Here is a 20,490-nt window from a genome sequence, read left to right as displayed (position 1 = left end):
AACCATAAGTCTGAACTACTTTATGCATAGCTCCTTGAACTTTAAGAGAAAGTACCTGTGTGTAGCTATTTGGGGTCCTTCTTCATGTCTCCAGTTGCCATTGAAGTGTTCTGTCACATGCTCATACTTACTACTTGCCAGACATTTACTTATGTTTTACATGCACATTACATTTACATCTGAATTTACTAATTAACATATCCTTTTTGTCTTCAATCCTCCACTCCTAAGGTTTATCCTCCAACTAAAGAGATATTCAGGCATTGTGATTAATTTGGTTGTTACATAAAAACAATACATAAAAAAGTTGTCTTTTTTTATACAAATCTATCATTCATAAAGTAAGCAGCCCTGGATTTAGACCACATCCCACAAGATATATTTTGCCTATTAAGCTAGGGTTTATTCACTTTCAATGAAACCTTTTGTGCCTTCTTATCTTTGCCCATGGTTCACAATATTCCTAAATTATTTTTTCAAACTAATTATTAATTTTCTTCATTTGTCTATATGATACTTGCTTAGACAAGTCCTTGACACTAAGTAGTTCTCGCTTTTCAGTAATGAGATTTTCATTTCTGCTCATACAACACAGACCAACTTTCATTTCCAAATAAAGGATTTAAATCTGGCCAAAACTGGTTCTTATTTGAAAAATTCCTTTTGGTTTTAAGTTTCATACAAGAGCGTGTAGGGTATCTGCTTAATGATCACGTCTGGTTCTCATTAGAAAAATTCTTTTTGCTTTGATTTCAGTTTCATACAAGTAAAAAGAGTGTAGGACATCTGCTTACTGATCATTCTTACTTCAAGGTAAAGGTCCATAGAAAAATCATCATTTGTATCGGGTTGTCAAAGTTTTAATTCAATAGATTCAATTATTATGGAACATGTTATACAAGAAATTTTGTAATTTCTTATGCCAACCATATAACAGATGAATCTCACTTTTCCAGGCTGCTTGGGACTTAGACACAGATATAAGCAAAGCTCATAATACTTGAGGATTGTCCATGCTCAACATTAAGCTTGCTTGAGTTTTAGTTCTTTAATTTCAATGATGAGATTTTCCTTTCTGCTGATACAACACAGACCAACTTTCATTCCTTAATAGAGGCGTCAAAACTGACCAAAACTGGTTCTCATTTGAAAAATTCCTTTTGTTTTTATTTAATTTCATACAAGAGTGTGTACAGTATCTGTTTAATGATCACTCTTAGTCCAAGGTAAAGGTCTGTAGAAAAATGACATTTTTATAATACAGTTAGGTTTCATATATACTTACCAAGTAATAACATAGCTATAGTTTCTAACATGTGTGGCAGCCTTTAATTTAAAAAATTGTGGTAGCACTTCAATTGTTTAGTGTAGGTGACAAGCCCCACCCACTAACGGGAACACTGGAAATGACTTAGCAGAAAACCACATTCTGTTTGTGCCCTTGTGTACATGAGAGGGGAGGAGAGCGGGCTCCAATTCTGTAATTACTTGGTAAGTATATATGAAACTTAATTTTATTATAAAAATGTCATTTTCACATAAGTAACTTACCTAGTAATTACATAGCTGAATCCCACACTGAAAGGGGGTAGGATACATGGACATACTCTATTCCAACCTGCCAAGGCATAGTAATGACTCTGAATACTGCCTCTGGTTGGTGCTCATCTCAACCTGTAGTGGTGTGGCAGATGAGCTGTGGGTCACCTCTACTTAAGAGGGAGCCTTGCGGCGGAAGATAGGCCTGATCGCTGGTAAAGCATACGCAAGTGCCCTTGCCTGGGGTGCCGTACCAATGTATATATATATATAAAAAAAAAAAAAAAAAAAAAAAAAAAACAGACAGCCCTGTCACCTTCACTGAAAACACCACAACCCAACCACTGGTGGGTACTCCAGATACATTGTACCCCCTGGCTCCCGAAAATTTGACACCTTACTTCAGGGCGAAGAGATAGTAGGAGAAAAAGAGAAATTCCTATGCTTCCTCCCCCAATACCTTGCCAGCCACTGATAATGGCCCCAGGGTACTGCAACATTCAACTTCTTTCAAACAGTGAGATGCAAAAATCAGTTCACATTTCCAGTGGGCTAACTGCAGATTGGAAGTGAGGGACATATTGTGCCTGAAAGCTAATGAGGTAGAGACTGCCCTGATGTCATGTCCTCCTGAATCTGAGTGCTCGCCTCAGAAATTAAGTCTTTCAAGGAGAAGGACAATGCATTCTTAGTCAGAGGGCGAGACGGGTTCTTGACAGAGAACCAGAGGTTACTGGATGGTCCTCTGCTCTTTCAGTCCTGCTCAGGTAATGCCTAAGCCCTGGCAAGACAAAGAACTCTCTCTCCTTCCTCAGAGCACGGAGTCTGTCAAGTTCTTAATGGAGAAACAATGGGGCCGTACTTGGATGGGTCCTTGCTTTTGGCTAAAAATCCAAGGGTAAAGAAGCAAACTGTCTCTCCTTGTGGAAAAAACCTACCCTTTTATCGATGGCTTGGATCTCGCTAATATGTTAGCAGTAGTCAAGGCCATGAGGAAGAGTGTCTTCCGGGTAAGGTTTCTCCAAGAAGAGGAATGTAGGGGGTTCAAAAGAGTGACCTGTCAGCCACTTCAACACTACGTCCAGGTTCCAGGAGACTGGATCTTCCTTCCTTTGCTTGGACATATCAAAGGACTTGATGACGTTGTTAAAATCTGGGTTTGACGAAAGATCCAGGCCTGTGTTTAAATACTGAGGACGAGAGGTTCCTAGGTCTCCTCGGATAAAGGAAGAAATCCACAATTTGGGTCACAGATGTCTCAGAAGAAGAGACATTGTGTCTGAGACACCAACTTTGGAAAATTGCCCACTTAGCCTGGTAGATGCGGCTAAAAAATCGATGCCTGCATCGTTGCAATAGCCTCTGCAGCACGTCTTGAAAACCTTTAGCTCTAACAAGCTTCCGGACAGTCTGGAGCCTGTCAGGGCAAGAGCGGACAACCCTTTGGTATCTCTTGAAGTGAGGTTGTCTGAGTATACATGGGTTTTGGGGAAGGAGTCTTGGAAAGTCCACCCACAGCTGTAGCAGGTCTTGGAACCATTCTTTCATGGGCCAGAATGGGGCTATGAGAATCATCATAACTTTGTGATGAGCCCAAGGCTTGTTCAGCATTTCCCTGACCATTTTGAAGGGCAAAAAGGCATAGAGGTCCAAGTAGGACCAATCTTGCAGCATGGTATTTGTTGCCCATGCTAAAGGGTCCAGGGTCGGAGAACAAAAGAGAGGAAGGCAATGGTTCCTTGAGATAGCAAACAGGTCCAATGTCGGCCTGCCCCAAAGTTTCGCAGATTCTGACAGACCAGGGGATCCAAGGTCCACTTGGTGGAAAGGACCTGCTTTCGACCACTCACTTCGTCTGCCAGAACATTTAGTTTGCCTTGAATAAATCGACTAGACTCACTCGATTTTGATCTGCCCAGAGTAGGAGGTCTCTTGCTGTCTGGCAGAGAGAAAATGAGCGAGTGCCACCGCGCTTTCGTACATACGTTAGGGCTATGGTATCGTCTGAATGGACTACCACAGTCTTGTTATGAACTAGAGTTGAGAAGCTCTGAAGCCCTAAGTGAATTGCTTTCACCTCTCTGACGTTGATATGAAGGTTCTGTTCTTCCAGCTACCACATCCCAAAAACTTCCTGGTTCCCCAAAAAGAACTCCCCAACATAGAACCGAGGAGTCTGAATATAAGTTTAGGTCTGGGCTCAGAGGATGAAGGGGTTTCCTTCCGAAAGTCTTTGTTCAGACAGCCACCACTGCCGGTCCGACTTGATCTCTGGGTTTATGGGAAACACGTAGGAGTCCGGTTGTGTTTCCCTGTCCCACTTGGCCTTCAGGTAGAATGGCAAAACTCTCATATGAAGTTTGCCTAACTTGACAAACGTCTTGATGGATGACAGAGTCCCCATTAGGTTCATCCGATGATGGGCCGAGCAAGACGAAAGGGCTAGAAACTTGTGAACCATCTGCAGGCAGCTGGTGATTCTCTTGGCAGATGGAAAAGCCCAAAAAAGTCCAAGAGTTGAGACTCATTCCCAAATAGAGGATCTCTTGTGATGAGGCCAACTCAGACTTCTGCCGGTTGATGATAATTCCCAGTTCCTGAGTGAGGAGATGTCCAAGTCCTTTGTACACTTTTCCCTCGAAGGGAATCGAAGAAGCCAATCGTCCAGATATAGAGTGATGTTTATGCCTATTAAATGATGTCATTTTGCTAGAGGAGCGAGGACTCAAGTGGACCCTTCAGGTGCCATAGAGAGGCTGAAGCAAAGAGCCCAAAACCGGAAGATTTAGCTGATGTGGGGGCACCTGAGAGAGTGTCCTGGAAGACAAAGTTTAAATACTTTCTGGAGTCCGGATGGATGGGGATGTGGAAGTATGCATCTTGCATATCCAAGGTTATCATACAATCGCCCTGATGAATGGATGAAAGGACTGACTGGTTCGTCTCCCATCTTGAACTTCGTCTTCTGGATGAAGAGATTGAGGCGCTTACATTGAGGACTGGTCTCCAAACCCCATTGATTTGGAGACCACAAATAGACGGTCATAGAAGCCCTCTGAGTTGATGTCCTCGACTTCTATGGTTCTCTTTCAAAGGAAAGAGGAGACCTTATCCAAAAGAGCCGAATATTTTTCCAAGCCTCTTGAGTAGGCTATCAAAATACTGGGGGAGGGACTAAAGGGGGAGGCTTTCCATGAATGAAATGGAGTAGCCCTCCCTCAGAACTTTGACAATCCACTGTTCTGTCCCTACTCCACTTCTCCCAAACCTCGAGAAGTCTGGCTCCCACTTGTGCCCAAAGGACTTCTTCCTTATTTCTTGGTCTCCAAATCCCAATGATTTGGGGACCACAAACAGACAGTCATAGAAGCCCTCTGAGTTGATGTCCTTGACTTCTATGGCTCTCTTTCAAAGGAAAGAGGAGACCTCCAAAAGAGCCAAATGTTTTTCCAAGCCTCTTGAGTATGCTGTCAAAATGATGGGAGACAGGACTAAAGGGGGGTTCTCCATGAATGAACTGGAGTAGCCCTCCCTCAGAACCTTGAAAATCCACTTCTCCCAAAACTCGAGAAGTCTGGCTCCCACTTGTGCCCGGAGGACTTCTTCCTCATTTCTTGGGCAAGGACTTGAGCTTCTCCTGACAGTTCTGGCTGAGAAGTGGACATTAGAACATGTCCTAGACTGGACTTGGGGTTACTTCCACGAAAGGGATGTTGCTGGAGAATAGAGACTTAGGAACAAACGTGGATGAATCCTACGGCGTTTGGAAGAATGAGCCAGAAGATCCTCAATCAACTTCTTTGGAGGTCCAACTTCTGGGTCTGAGTGACTCCTTTAGTGGAAAGGGAACACCATAAATCTCTTTTCTTCAAAACCCCCAAAGAGAAAAGAGCCACAAGTTCAAGAGAGCCATCCCTAATGGTTTTGTCTGGACGAGAAAGGACTCCTAGCCAGTCCGAGGCGAAGTCTCCAACTAAGCTTGGCTAGTGCTCCAACCATAAGCTCTGCTGGCAAAAAAATAATTTTCACTGATGAAAACACGAAGCATCGGGAAGAAGGAGCTTCCCCAGTGGCAAAGGAAAGATACCTCCTATGGACTAAGCACGAGGGAGGAAAGGCAAAGGAACCTTACCTTGCTCCCTCTTAGCAGAAAGCCAATCTTCAATCTCCTTGAATGCCTTCTTAGAAGACAAGGAAGCACCACTGTGGGGAGTCTAGATCTGTCATCTGGATGACTCCTCATCAGGAAGGTCAAGACAGGCGAGACTGGGGCTAGCTGGAGCCAAAAAAATATTAAAGCTCAACAGCAAATAATGAAGGAGAGCTGCATAGGCTAGGAGACCTGCAGTCAAAAGCAGGCGTTTGGCACTCCAAGCAGGAGACTGGTTCAAAAGCGTTGGTGCTTGGGAGTTGGCGCTGGGTGCTTGGCAAATGGCGCCGAGAGCTCGGGAGCTGGCGCTGGGCGCTTGGACGAAGATGACGGGTGCCTGAGAGGGATTGTTGGGCACTTGGGAGCCAAATACTGGTGCTCAACAGCAGGGCTCTCTAGAGAGAAATGCTCCAGACTGTCCCACGCACTCCTTAAGCTGCTTACTGGGCAGCGGAGAAGAGCAGCCAGCATCGTCTGCGTGCCTCTTCAGTGGACAAGACAAACCTAGAAAGCGCTCGCTGCACTTCCAGTCCGGGTTGGAGTCCTGAGAGTTGGACGACAACTGGTGCACATCCAAGATGCCTTTCCAGCGGCTGTCTGTCGAAACTTGGGATATGAGTGCAACAGGCTTGACTGAAGGGACAGCTACCCATGGGCAAACCCCACTGGCCTCCCTTGGACTTCGGTTCTGGGAAGCAAGACAGAGACCGTCTAAGAGAACCGGCAGGATGAGAAGCCACCTCCTCCACTTGCATAACACTGTCTCCTATCAAGATGCCTTTCCAGTGACTGTCTGCCGAAACCTAGGAACGAGCAACAGGTTCAACTTAGGGTGCAGCTACCCGTGAGTCAATCCCACTTGCCTCCATTGGACTTCCGATATGTCTTCTCCCAGATTCAGGGGAGCCGGACAGTTACCTTTGTCAAGGAGAACTGGTGGGACGAGTAGCCACCTCCTCCACTTCATTGTATTCACTGCTAGGTTTAATTTTTGTTAAACCTAGGCTTGAGACTGGCAATGGCAAGGATTGGAAGCAAGGGAGCCAGGTGTGGAAGTAGGAGGGCTAGTAGCAGGAGAAAAAGCAGGAAGGGGGGAAAAAAGAACAGCAGGGTTATCTTCTTACCTAGGCTTAGGTATGGATTGTAGCCGCATTCTTATTCCTATCACTTACTTGTCTAGGTGAGATTAAGTACCTTCCACTAATGCTAATCTGGCGCTGGGCGCTTTGGCCAATCATTACATTCAGTACAAGTCCTCCCCTTACTACATTATTACCCCTTACACTTACTGCAAATTATATGAGTCATGTGAAGATTTGATCAATCTGGTTTTGCAACCTTTGCTACAGTAGCGAGAACTAAATGAACTTGAATCAGACATAATATAACAAAAACTACAGAAACTAATCCTGAAAGCTATCAAAGACTGAAGGCTACTCAAAATCAGCAATAATACTTCACTGAAATCCAGTTATTCGACCGAAAACCAATGAACAAAAGCTGCTGCAAACCCCCGATGTTTACTTGAGAGCCGGCAGAAACAGAATGAGGATTTCTGCTAAGTCATTTCCAGTACTCCCGTTAGTGGGCGGGGCTTGTCACCCACACTAAACAATTGTAGTCTACCACAAATTTTTAAATAAAAGGCTGCCACGCTGTTAGAAACTATAGCTATGTAATGACTTGGTAAGTTACTTGTATGAAAATTACCATTTGTATGCTGGGTGTCAAAGTTTTAATCAACAGATTTAATTATATCGCTTATAAAAAAAATTACAAATTTTAAAGTAATTTGTATTTTTCATACAATACAAATCTACATTTTCAAAAAATGGAGTTCCTTGCACAAGGCGTGCTTCAGCTGTCTTGACCTGTCACAACCCAGCCTCTACAGCCAATCTTCCATTCGTGCTGGGGAATAGACTACCAGAGGGGCACCTGAGAAGGGTAAAAACCACCCTTATAAAATCATAGGTTTGTATCATAGGAAAAATACAAATTACTTACAATTTGTCATTTGTTTTGATAGGAATACAAACCTATGCTGTCATAAATGGAGGGTGACTCTAAAGCAAGATCTGTTGCCCCATGTACGAGGAGTCACTTTATGTTGTTTTGGTCACAGACCTAGCTACTAATCAAATGCTGGCACAAAACATCCTGTACTCACCAGTCCTTCAAAAAGTCTGACGGGTCCTCTCCAGTCCCTGTGGCAGAGCTCATCCACCCCTGAATAAGAGGGGGGGGGGGGCTCCACACCTTAGATGACCTGTTGGCCTTTGACTATGTAGCCCAGGGTGTATGGACCCAGGGACTTGTAATCTAAGTCTCTCAGGTAGAATGAAGTGAACGTGGTTTGGCACTTCCATATGCCTGCCTTCAACAACTGTAGCAGGGCGTGCTCGAGGGAGACCAAATGGCCCAGGGGGATGTGCCACTTCTTGGCTGGTTGAGGTGTCTTGTGGGGAAGCCACAGATGTCTAGCAGGTTGGTATCGCTCTCCTGTGATGGGAAGACCCGTACCCTCTCCATGTCTAATGTTAATCCCGAGCATTAGATGTTCTTGTTAGGGGTTAACTCAGCCTTTGCATGTTGACTACACTGCCCATGTCTGGCACAGGCTCAGTATCATATCTACTGCCCTCTCTGCCTCCTCCTACAAGAGGGGATTAGCCAGTTGTAGAGGTAACACCTGAGTCAGATGGCCTTAGAGTGTGGCCAGAAGGACACCAGCTGAAATACTTTGGTGGGGACCTGGTGTGACGTCTCCAGATCAAAGCAAAGACCTCAACAGTTAAGTCCCTCCCTTGGTAACAAGCAGTACATACTTCTTGGGGGCCATGTGAAAGATAGTATGGAGGTAAATGTCCTGCATATCCACTGAGACCACGAAGTCCCTCTCTAGGATGGAAACCAACACCAACTGGGACATCTCCACTGAGAAGGAAATCCACTGTAGGAAGTTGCTGAGTGCTAACAGGTCTATCACTGGACCCCCCCCCATCCCCTTCTGTCTTCTCCACAGAGAGAGGTCGCAGAGCTGGCACTGAACAAGGGCCTTGGTGCCGTCCTGCTAGTTCTTGCATCACCGTAGCCCCTATCCTTGTTCCGGCCTGCAGGTGGTTCTCCAGGATCCACTGAGGAAATCTGCCTCAAAGCATGATGATCAGAGGCCTACCCACCCAACTTATCAATGTGGGAGGGGGATATTACTTGCAAGAAACACATGTAGCCCACCATATAGGATTCTCAAACCTTCTTGAAGAATGTCTAACCTCTCCATGTCATTTCCCTACCCTCATCAAACTGTCTGGCATAGGTTCTTCCTCAGACATGACAGGGGAACCATGGTAGATGCAAGAGACATCGCTGATGGAAGGAGTCTTGGGGAGGAGAGACTCATGAGAGGGAGAGGAGAAGGACAGATCATAAGTCTCTCTGGAAGGAATATTGCCGTTCATACACTTCTCTATTTCATGTGGCTTAATGAGACGGCCTGCAATTCCTCACACTCAACAAGAGTTTAGTCTCTCAAACTGATTGCAGACTCCTTCTATTGGGGCCATAAAAACTGAATGGCCTATTTTCATTGACACAACACCTGAATTCAGGCTTATTTCCTCCAAAGTAGCCTAATACCAGAAACAGGCTTACAACACTAGTGAGGCGCACACAACTCACAGCACAAACACAGGAGGTAGCCCACATGGTTTGCACACCATGAACAAAATGCACACTAATGACCTCACACCCAAAAGTATCACAAATTTCTATTAATTCTTCATTCACTTGGCTACCCATGAGGTAAAAGCACAAAAGCAAATGAAAGCAGAGAAATATCCCACACACATGACATGCAGAAAGAGAAATCTCAGCCACAACAATGGGAGATAGTCAGAGACATGAGGGTGCTAAGATGGCTGAGAAAACTGAAAGAGGCAGGCTGCATTGGGTCATGACAGGTCATAGGTCTTTGTGACAGGATTTTGTTTTTGAGTCAAGATAGCCAAAGCATGCCTTGCATAACTAATGCCATTTATGAAAGCATAGATTTGTATTCCCACTGGAACAATTTGTAATTTCCTATGCCAACCATAAACATATGAATCTTACTTTTCCACATTGCATGGGACTTAAACCTAGATATCAGCAAAGCTCATAATACTTTAGGATTGTCCATTCACCATGACTGAACCCCAGTACTAGAGGCAAAGCCCAACATGAAACTTCCACTAAACTTGATCATGTCAGTTGCTTGAGTTTTGCGGGAGAGGAAACATGCATCCATTCTATGCGTCTTTCTTGTTCAGTCATGTCAGAACAAAAGTTTAAGGGAATGGGAGAAGGAAAGACCTAGTAATATAACACTGATAACTGTAAATATAAAAATATCAAATTTAGGGAGTTTTCTTTCTTCTTCTCATCTATGACAAACAGCTAAGAGTCTCAAGGAAACAGTAGCTATTTCTGTCAAGCTGGATTTTCATTTAAATAAATTTCCTATTGCTATATTTAAATAAGCAATGGTTTGTTTTAGGCATCAGCAACTTCAAAGGTACATGGACCAACCATAATCATTAATGTATGTTGATTAACCAAGGATAAGGAAAGATTATTAACACCTTACTACCAATTAACAGAATTATTTACCCATCAGTAATAAACCGTAATTACATTATCAAAACTTGGTTAATAACAACCCAATAAGAAAAATAATAGCAATGTACTCACTAATAAAATGACAGCATCCACCATAAGTACCTTTCAAAAGTGACTAGCTTTTGGGCTGTGCAGATCCATCAGAATTCTGCTGACTTTCCATGTCAGCATCACTCTGACTAAGCCCAGCATCACCACCCTTCTGAGCATCTTCACCTTCACTACTACCCTTCAGAAGGCCGCGGGATGAGAGAAAGCTGTAGGAAAAATGACACTGAAGTCTCACACTACAGAATTATAAAAAATTCAAATTAGTGCACAAACACGTTATCAAATATGAATCAGTAAATTGGTCAGTTTACTGTAATCTACTTATTGGGCACCTCACAGAAAAATTCAGCTACTAAGAAAATGATTTCATTTCTTGTAACTGCACACAAACACATTCTTCATCTTTACAAAGGGACAATGCCTGTGATAAATAATGTATGTGATTAGGCATACAACATAGATTAGGCTTTGACAAAGCCATAATTATATTCAAGGGCAATAATCTTAGGGTACACAGACTTGTAAGAATTTAAAACACAAAAAACTGCCAAGATTACTTTTCTCAAAAGTCTGAACTGGCAATCCTCCTCTCTTTTCACAAGCAAGTGAGGAGGCATTAAATAGTAGCACTCAAGTAACAGGATCCTATATTACAGGAAACCACAAGCCTCTACCTGCCCAACTATCACCACTGAACCTTACAAAGATCAGCAAGATTTGAGACCAGGACAAGCAATATTCTTCATCAGCAAAAGATACTTTGAACTATATCCTGAATACTGTACCTGCATAACAACAGCATATTTTTCACATATTTTTGTTGCAAGTTATCTTGTTATATTATTTTACTTCATCATTAAAATATGCCTCTACTGTCAATTTGATATACCATGAATGAGAAGTTAACAAAACATCTACATTTTCATATGGCTTGTCTGATGAGTATCTTTTAATATGATGAGTACTGTATCTTTTAATGTACTAAGAGTTCAGATAATTACATTTTAAAAAGTTAACAGAATTATTCTGACCCAATAATTTTCATCAATTTGTGTCCATGACCTATTTATGACTGTTTTGTTGGTTGAAAATACACAATAAAAGATTGAGTCATGTGACATTCTTCTAATATGTGGATGCAATGCGCCACCAATTTAAATACACAATAAAATTAACTGAATATAACGTTCAATTGAAAAATAACTCCATAGTCGTGTAGCCAGTTAAATATTTAAATTTTTATCACCCGATTCATTACTCCACTGTCAAAGAAAACTTGTTTCCTTGATATACACTTGAGGTCTTTTCTAGCATTATATATTGGAGGTTGATGACAACTGATCTTACAGTATTGCTAAAATCCTGTTCCACCCCAAGGAAAACTATAAAAAGTAGACTAATGTTTAGCTCTAGTCGAAGAATTCATGTAGCCAGTTATTCCATGATAATAAATGAACGAATGATTTTAAGTTACCAGGTGTTGTGACTTCTATGTATTCCATGATAATAAAACCAAATTCAAGGTAGGGAGAAATTATCACAGCCAGCTGAATATCCAGAACTTTGCAAGAACCCTTTACTGGCAAAAGAAATTGACTCAAGAAATAGGTCTATAAATGCATATTCACCCGGAGGCCCTATGACTGAAGAATTGTATTAAGTATAGCTTTCCTAAGGGTACTAGCTGTTTATTATATAGATTCCAAATTTCCAAGGGCTGTATACAGAGAAAGCATAATCTAGCTCTTCTACAGGAATTTTTAGTTATATGTTATCAATTGTTTCAAGGTTTGAGGCAAATAGTTCAGTATCAATATTAATTATAAGAAAGTCCTCATCTGGACTCATGGGACTATTAACTGCCTCCAAACATAAGCCTAGTATGTTAATGATTTCACTAATGTTATGAATTCTGATAACAGACTGGCAAAACTTTAGTAAATTTCCGGAAAATCTCTGCAAGATCTGCTAAAGCAGGGTACCACTATGGACAACAGACACACTGCCTCCAAGATTATGATTCATCCCTTGTCTTCAGTGCCAATTACTCAAGCAGCCACGACACCTGAAACCTCAGTAACTCCTTTACTTATCTACTGTCTCTTTTATACATCTGGCAGACCTTACTGTATAGTAGTGTACACTAAGTGTATTTCTATAGCAATGGTGACCATTTTTTACATGTACCTTACTAATAATTTATTGCACAAGCTGCTGCTTCTGTATTTTGTATCTCCTACTTAATGAGTGTGATTGTCTTCCTATTTAATACAGTTTCCATTAGTTACAAAAATGTGTCAGTCCACCAAGAGAGCTTAAGTTTTGAGGGGGGGGGGGCAATTAAAAGAACAAGATCCTAGATTTACTGTCCCCAGTAATAAACATTAATAATTCTGTGTTTTCCTGTTCTTTACTGTGTGCAAAAGGGCTTCCCTTGTACGTAATTTATATAATTTCCAATAGGCTTGTGGAGATTAAGTGTGGTTTTTTTAATGTTAAAATCAGTCTGAAAAACACGAGGAATGAATATATTTTTCAAGTGTCAATAAAGTTTCCTGTGTTTTTGGGAAATAATATAGTTTCACTGCACAACCCGATAATTTTTATTAGCTGCTCTCTGGACAACACAGTACTCACTGCAGTGGTAATTTTAGACCAAAATCAAATAATTCTGAATGACGTATCATAATAGTTATTTAGGTGGTTTAATAAATGAACTGTGAACACATTATTACATCATTCAAGGGGAGTTTTAAAGCTGATATGAATATCAAAGTCATTTCTTGCCATTTTCTCATAAATGTATGTAAACTACAGATCTGTTATGGCACCACACACCTAGAAGATTCTATACCAATGAATCACATTCTATTGTTTCCAAGGTGACAACATACATCTCTCCTGATAAATCAGATTACAAAGCTCTGGAAGTTGTAAACTTCTGTTGCTGGGCCCAAATACTGAACTTCCACTGTCACCAGTTCTTTCAGCAGCCTCAAGAGCTTTTCAATGGCCAGCATGCTAACCTTATGTAAAACAACAGTTACAACCACTCACTGTTTCACTGTCCAACTTCTTGCACATATGAAGCAGATTGTCATTCATTAGCATGTCTAAATATGTCATTTTCCGCACTCTCAGCAGGAACAGTAACAAGGCCACAACCCCAACTGTCCAGAATCTGTTTTTGGGAGCAAAAACTTCTGCCACTTCAGTGACACAGTGCTGTCAGCAGATGAACACTAAACAAATAAAACAGGCCTTATCGTAGTGTTTTTGTAAGCATGAGTAGTCAGGAGAGACAAATACCAACAGAAAACCAAAGGCTTTCATAGCCCTTACCTGCCATGTGCTCCCTATCTGCAATTGTGACTGAAATGGTGCTGGCAGCTGGTTCAAACTATCTTGGTTATTCCAGACTGCCTACTTAGGGTAGCTGTCCTGTGACATGTCCTCGAATGAAGAGGAAGACAGTGAGGGAGAAAACCTATGGGTTGTAATGATGCTAGTTAATTACCTAAGTGGCTCACTAAAGGCCTGCTACTTCTGTTGTTAGTAAATTGGATAGCTACAATCCAAAGACTAGGTGTATTGTAGAATGATTTTTTGTATTTTTGGACATTTTTTACAGGTGACAGGGAAGTATATACTGAGATTAGGTTTGAAAATCTTTTTTATACGGTAAAGAGCTATTGCAATACTCAAGTATTACATTTTTTTTAAAAGAGCTATTGCCATACTCAAGTAAACCCCTGTACTTTGGGGTGAAACCACAACCCCACCCCAATGAATAGCTAAAACCAGCTACCTAAACCTTCAAAAAACACTCAGGGGAACTGCCTATTTTGATAGCGTACCACAACCCCCCCACCCCAATGAATAGCTAAAATCCACGAATACCTAGAAACCTTCAAAAAACACTCAGAACTGCCTATTTTGATAGTTCAAACACACACACACACACACACACACACACAAAACAAAAATGCTTATACAGGTATTATCCTACTTATGGTGGGGTTAGGGTTCCAAATATCCCATCATTTGTTGGAAAAAACATATCTCGAACAGCCTAGCCTACGCTAGGGTATTCAGTACCATGTATACATATATGGTAGCCTAACCTACACTATAAAGTATACTCTATACATGCACGGTATAGTAATTATTAATATCAGCTAATTCTGGAGGTTCATGCAGAGTGACTTATGATAATTCAATATAAAGAGAAATTGAATAACAAGCAAGAATTAGCTTAGCCTACCCTATGGTGTATCGTATACATATACGGTAAACTAGCCTACATTATACTGTACTCTATGTTCACCTATCGTATTATACAAACATCAACATAAATATGCATCTTTTCCATGGATCTTTTAAAATGTTATGCCTTAATTCACTGTATCCAATAATATTGTATATATTCTTATACTGCTTTCATATTATGCATTGCGATCATACCAATCAATGTTTTGGTTTGGAAATCGATTATGCGGCAAGTTTATTTCACCATATTTAACTCAGTTCAGAGCACTTTTCTTGCTTCTAGTTAGCGTAAATGAATCTCTAGATATTTTATTTATATGAGGCAAGGTTATTTTTCATTATACAAAGTATTTTTAAGTGAAAATGTAACTTAAATACGTCTCGTTGTGAAATTAATTTAGCTATTTTTTTCATTAATAGATGATGTTTGCCGTTTGGGGGCGTTTGTTTTGTGTAAAAAAAAATTAGGATTCCGTTCTCATCATAATACGAGCTTTACGTATTTATCGTTTATCAGCGTAAAAATAGCAGTAATGTGTTCTTTCATGCTCAGTAGTTTTGATTAAAATACTTTCTCCCCAATTTTAATTATGGCTGAGTTTCATCCATGTTGCCAATGCACGATAATTTACAGTACACCCCCTGTATTTGCGTTCTCACTATTCGCGGACTCACGCATTCGCAGGTTTCTCTGTGGAACACATCTAGCCATTATTTGCGGAAAATTTGCCTATTCGTAGTATTTTTCACTGAGAAATATTCACTAATTACTATATTTTCATATCATTTTCATGAATAAATGCACTTTGTGATAAAACTATTAAATACTCGTATTAAGAGCATTTCTTACTATGGTTTCAACATCAAAATGGGCAGTTCTCAGTGTTTAGAGGGATTTTAAGTATTTGCGAATTTTAGCTATCTGCTGGGGGTGGTACGTGACTCCCATGAATGGAGGTTCACTGTATAGTCATTAGCAGCTCTGAACATTGTTTTCAGCTTCAGCACCTGTACCCTAAACTTATCAATATATTTCATCGACTCTTTATCCATACTGGATAAAGGTATGTAAATGTAAAAATATATCAGTTCTATTCTTACTTAGTGTCATTTGTACTATAACTTTAATGGTTTACTACACGGGTGGTTGAAGCCTGAGCAAAACTGCTGACTTTATCTGATTCAGTGATAACAAAACAACAAAGTTTCTTGTTCAGTTGTTTATGGCTGCAATATATTTATTCGCAAGAGTAACGTTACTAACAATACTTTATCATTCTCTTTGACCTTTTTTAACTAGAAGATGGGATAAAGAGATGGAGGAAAAGAAGTTTGTCTACTGTAATTTGGTCTCTCTTGCTGCCTGCGCCCACGCGAAATTTAAAAATATTCAATAAATATTGTCGTATTGGTATTAACTGCTTACCCCATTGCAAAATCGAATTATCGTAACTCGAGCACTACCTAGGTACCTGAGTATTTTAATAGTTTTATCACAAAAATTGCATTTAGTCATGAAAACAGAGATGAAATATAGTAATTAGCTTAAGATCATTTCTCATTAAAAATACAAGTGAAAGAGGCTTAATTTCAGTGAATAATGTTTATATATGTTCACATAGAGAAACACATGAATAGTGAGTCCTTGAATATGGGGGCGTTTTATCTCATGTAATGTATAATATGAAAATTATACTTCCACTTGAAATTCTTCTAGATCCGCCAGTGTGTTGGAAGACTGTTTGGTCATGAGAAACCATTAATTGGGTGCTGCACTAAACTGTACCTAGTCCCCTCTCTTATAAGAGAGAGAGGACATCACTGACCAAGAGAGGATGCTCGAAGTGCAATTACCTGTACCCTGCCCAACTCTAGCATGTACTTCAGCCCAGGTGCTGCTCCCGAAAGAGGGAATAAGGACAGAATAGAATTTCTTTGCTACTCAGGAGTAGGAACCAAAATGTCACTGCACCTAGATGCTGACAGCCAATTTAAGCTCAATGACATATTCCTGCATAGTATGCATAATGCAGATAACCCAACAGTAGCAAATCATCCCTCAACCACTTGTACTGCTAAAGGAAGTAAAGTATGAGATATTGCTCAATTTTGATCAAAAACTACTTCCTGATGGTGATGTAACCACTTTTCCACCCCAGAGAGACTTTCAACCAATCCAAAAACATGCAACATTAAAACAAGCTGCACACTCACAAAATACTATAACCTCATCACTGACACAATGAAAATTAAATTTAAAAGCACTGGACATGAAATCCATGACATATCACTAAATACAGTTAGAGCTTAAGTAAATCCTGGAATTAATGACAGCATGTCTAATTATTACTAAAGAACACAGAAGAATTATTAGTATCAGCAAAGATTCAAGAGCCAGCTAATCATGCTCACTGAATTTAGTTTTTCTTCAAGTGCTTTGCATTCACTCACCAAGATACATTTGCCACAATATAAGGCTTACTTTATGATTAATGGGTTGTATAAAAAACTTTTCTTTACATCTATTGAAAGTCTCTGCTTCCAAGTACACTCAAATTTACAAAAAACATCTAATGGAAATTCTCAAGCTAAAAAATTATGAAGTTTCCTTACTCAATGCAGATAACGTATAGTAAGTACAATACAAGAAAGTATATTAGTTCTTGTGTGTCTTCAGCTAATAAGTGATAATGTGCCAATCCCTCTGATCAACAGTGATCCTTATATTTTCATCATGGCTGGCCTAGTGAAATTGGTCCTTTCATTGAGCTTACTTGAGATACTCTGACTCTGGATTCTAAATGTAATTAATAACTTATGATCTCATTCTGTATTTCAGTAATTTTGTTTAATTTTCTTTCTAAGGAGAGCAGTCTCTCTCTCTCTCTCTCTCTCTCTCTCTCTCTCTCTCTCTCTCTCTCTCTCTCTCTCTCTCTCTCTCTCTCTCAAATTCACAAAACAGAATAATATGCCACTTGCTTTAAACTGCACTTTAATACCCCTTTCCCATGTACTTAAAAATATGCACTGTTACTGTCCTTAAAACAATGCACCATTATTATATTATAAAAGTATATTATACAGACACTACAATGACTTTAGATGTTGCAAAGTCTATTTAACACCATTTCAAATAACTGAACTTGTCTATTACTAGAAACTAAGTACAAGTCACTTATGAAGTAACTTTAATGAATCTGCAATGAACAGAAACCAATTAGTCACTTGCCTATTTCAGACAGATGGCAACTGTATCTATTATGGTTCTTAGAGCCCAAAAATCTACACAAAACTTACTTGAAATTATCCATAAGATCTTCATCTTTTCCTGGCTCCGAAGATTCCTCTTGGGCATTAGATTCGGCTGGGGGTATTTCACTGCATATATCAAAGCCATGCATAAGTGTTACAACATGGACAGTCATGACATAAATCAGTAATTTATGGTGTTAATAAAAAATGGCAATATAAAGTAAAACATGAAATTTTAACACAAAATTAAGTATTCAAACCAAGTCCTGCTAACCAGTGAGCTTAAAATTTTGCAGTCTGCAAAATGCTTAGCAAATAAATTGGACTATAAAACAGAAAACATACTTCCAAACATGCTGAAGGAAGCACTCGCAATTATCAAGTTTGTAGCCACACACTCACACATGTACCTTCTTAAAGCAAAGGTATTTTGAGTTATTTCCATAAAGTAATGTCATATGTCTTGGCATGAAAGTTACATGAAAAGTAAATAATTGTTGAAAAAAGTGTCAAGACATCAATACCAAATAGCTATAATAAAATATAAATTATAACTACAATAGCTATAATAAAATATAAATTATAACTACAATTTGCATCAGTCTGCTGGTGATTTCACTCAAGAAGAAGAGCAAGATATAAGTATCTCATACATGCAAATACATTTCTACTAAATATAAAACTATGAGAACATAAATCATACACATTATTCAAACAAACATTTACTGTTAAGATAAGACTTTAGGGCATGCAATTCTAAAGAGCACAAAAACAGTCCACACCATAAAAATCCACTCAAACCCGGAATATAAAGGAGCACAGTCTGAGCTGGTACATAACTTCTGACCAACTCACATACATTTCATAAACTTATTTGTTCATTTTTATCAAATTTCTGAACATGCAGTCCTCTCATCTTAATAATAAAATCCCAACAGAGTACCATGGCATTCAAACACTTGGACAGTTATATAATTACAGAAATACTTACAACAAAAAAAAAACCTCACCTGTTAGGCAAATCAACACCATCAGTGACACCTTTAGATTCATCACAGTTAGTTCCAAACTGATCAAAATTGACACTGGAGAAATCTGCTTTAAAACTCTCATGGCTGGAAGTTGTGTCACCAAAGACAGCATTTGAGCTATTTTCCTGAGAAGCAATTCCAAAACTGGAACTGAAGTCTGCTGAAAATGTATCCTTTTCAGCTTTCTGGAATGGATTGGCAAAAGCATTGTCACCAGCACCTGATGAAAAGGCACCAAAATCAGCCCAGCCAGTATTATCTGATGTGTCAGCAACAGGTGCTGACTGCCAGGGGTTAACAGGCTCATCTGAATCTCCCTTCTCTAAAGATGACCGCCGATCAAACACTTCAGCCCAGTCTGCAAAAAAAATACCAAAGTACACCTCATTTAATTTTTTTTAAAGCTCATCATACTACAGTAAAAGCCACTTGCCTCAGTTTTTCAAAACTTCTCATATGAAAACCAAATTAATTATTCTACAAATGCTGCTCCATCTAAATATTCTGAATATTTTATACACTAACAAATACTGAATATATGACTGCTACCATGTCTTATTAGAAAAGATCTTGCAACAAACTTACTGAGTTGCATACACAAGACCTTTCAAGATATGGGTTGTGGGGGAGCTTGTGGTCCCTGCATAATTTAGTTAACTTATCTTTCCCAAGCTCTGAAGGTAGCTCAGTGGAGTCTACATAAAGACTTTCAGTAATTGGTGTTCTTAAATACATGAGCATATTCTAAACCAGTGTTGTTAATTAAACTTAACCCTTTATTGCCCACATACACTTTCCTACACTTAAAAAATTATTGCTTTGGTTTTTAGACTTCTATGGACCAGACAAATGTTAATGATAATTGTTCTCACAATTTAATTCAGGTTCTGCAATTATACAATCATTTGGCAATTTCATCATGCTGGTCACCACAGAAGGGAAATTTGTCAATCAATGCAATACTATATTTATTTCATATTTGGTCCACTGGAGATATTAGTATTCATTTTCTTACTAGGAGTGAACATTAGCTTGACAAAGCAAACGTAAATACATTTTACTTTTATGTGACAGCTTAACCTATTTCAAGAACAAAAGTTGTTCACTTTTATAATGCAAGCAAAGAAAATTAATTTTCAGATTTTCAGATCCTCTCTATATCAGATAGAGAGACTTTTATGTATTAAATTGAAGGAAACAGCTGTTTCTTTCATTTAGACACCAGTTAAAATTACATTTGATACAACTGATATTTGTGCAGCCCTTGCATCCAGATCGCTTGCAGTATGAGCAAGGATTTTTTTCTGGAAAGTTATCTACTTTGTCAAGACAAACATCCATCTGTGGTTTGATCTGACTCATTTTTTTTTTTTTTTTGTGTGGGTGTGTGTGGATCATTCGATTTCTCATTTGAAGTTGGACGTCCTCTTTTAGGTATACATTTCCCCCCTCTCATGAGTGACACAGACACAGATATTCTGAGGGTCAGTCGGGAATGCTTTTCTCCCACGGAATACTTTTGGCATTGTAATCTTTTTG

At 39.6% G+C, this 20,490-nt stretch overlaps 1 protein-coding gene across 35 annotated transcripts in view; it reads right to left on the bottom strand.

The window, feature by feature from the left end:
• The window catches only part of fmt (phosphatase 6 regulatory subunit 1-like protein fmt), a 253,522-nt gene that overhangs the window by 13,097 nt on the left and 219,935 nt on the right, over positions 1–20,490 (bottom strand). For 10 of the 35 annotated variants that reach the window (XM_067081658.1, XM_067081630.1, XM_067081709.1 and 7 more), the window contains 3 exons: positions 18,931–19,309; positions 17,966–18,046; positions 10,451–10,605 (listed from right to left, as the gene is read on the bottom strand). In XM_067081658.1, the coding sequence (XP_066937759.1) occupies positions 10,464–10,605; positions 17,966–18,046; positions 18,931–19,309 (602 nt within the window). In that variant the 3' untranslated portion in view covers positions 10,451–10,463. Of the gene's footprint in view, positions 1–10,420; positions 10,606–17,965; positions 18,047–18,930; positions 19,310–20,490 lie in introns of all 35 variants that reach the window. The other 25 variants (XM_067081718.1, XM_067081622.1, XM_067081700.1 and 22 more) reach the window with 4 other exon arrangements.

The sequence above is a fragment of the Macrobrachium rosenbergii genome, chromosome 3 (genome assembly GCF_040412425.1).
Source record: "Macrobrachium rosenbergii isolate ZJJX-2024 chromosome 3, ASM4041242v1, whole genome shotgun sequence".
NCBI classification, from domain to species: Eukaryota; Metazoa; Arthropoda; class Malacostraca; order Decapoda; family Palaemonidae; genus Macrobrachium; species Macrobrachium rosenbergii.
This window is presented reverse-complemented; position numbering and strand designations above follow the sequence as displayed.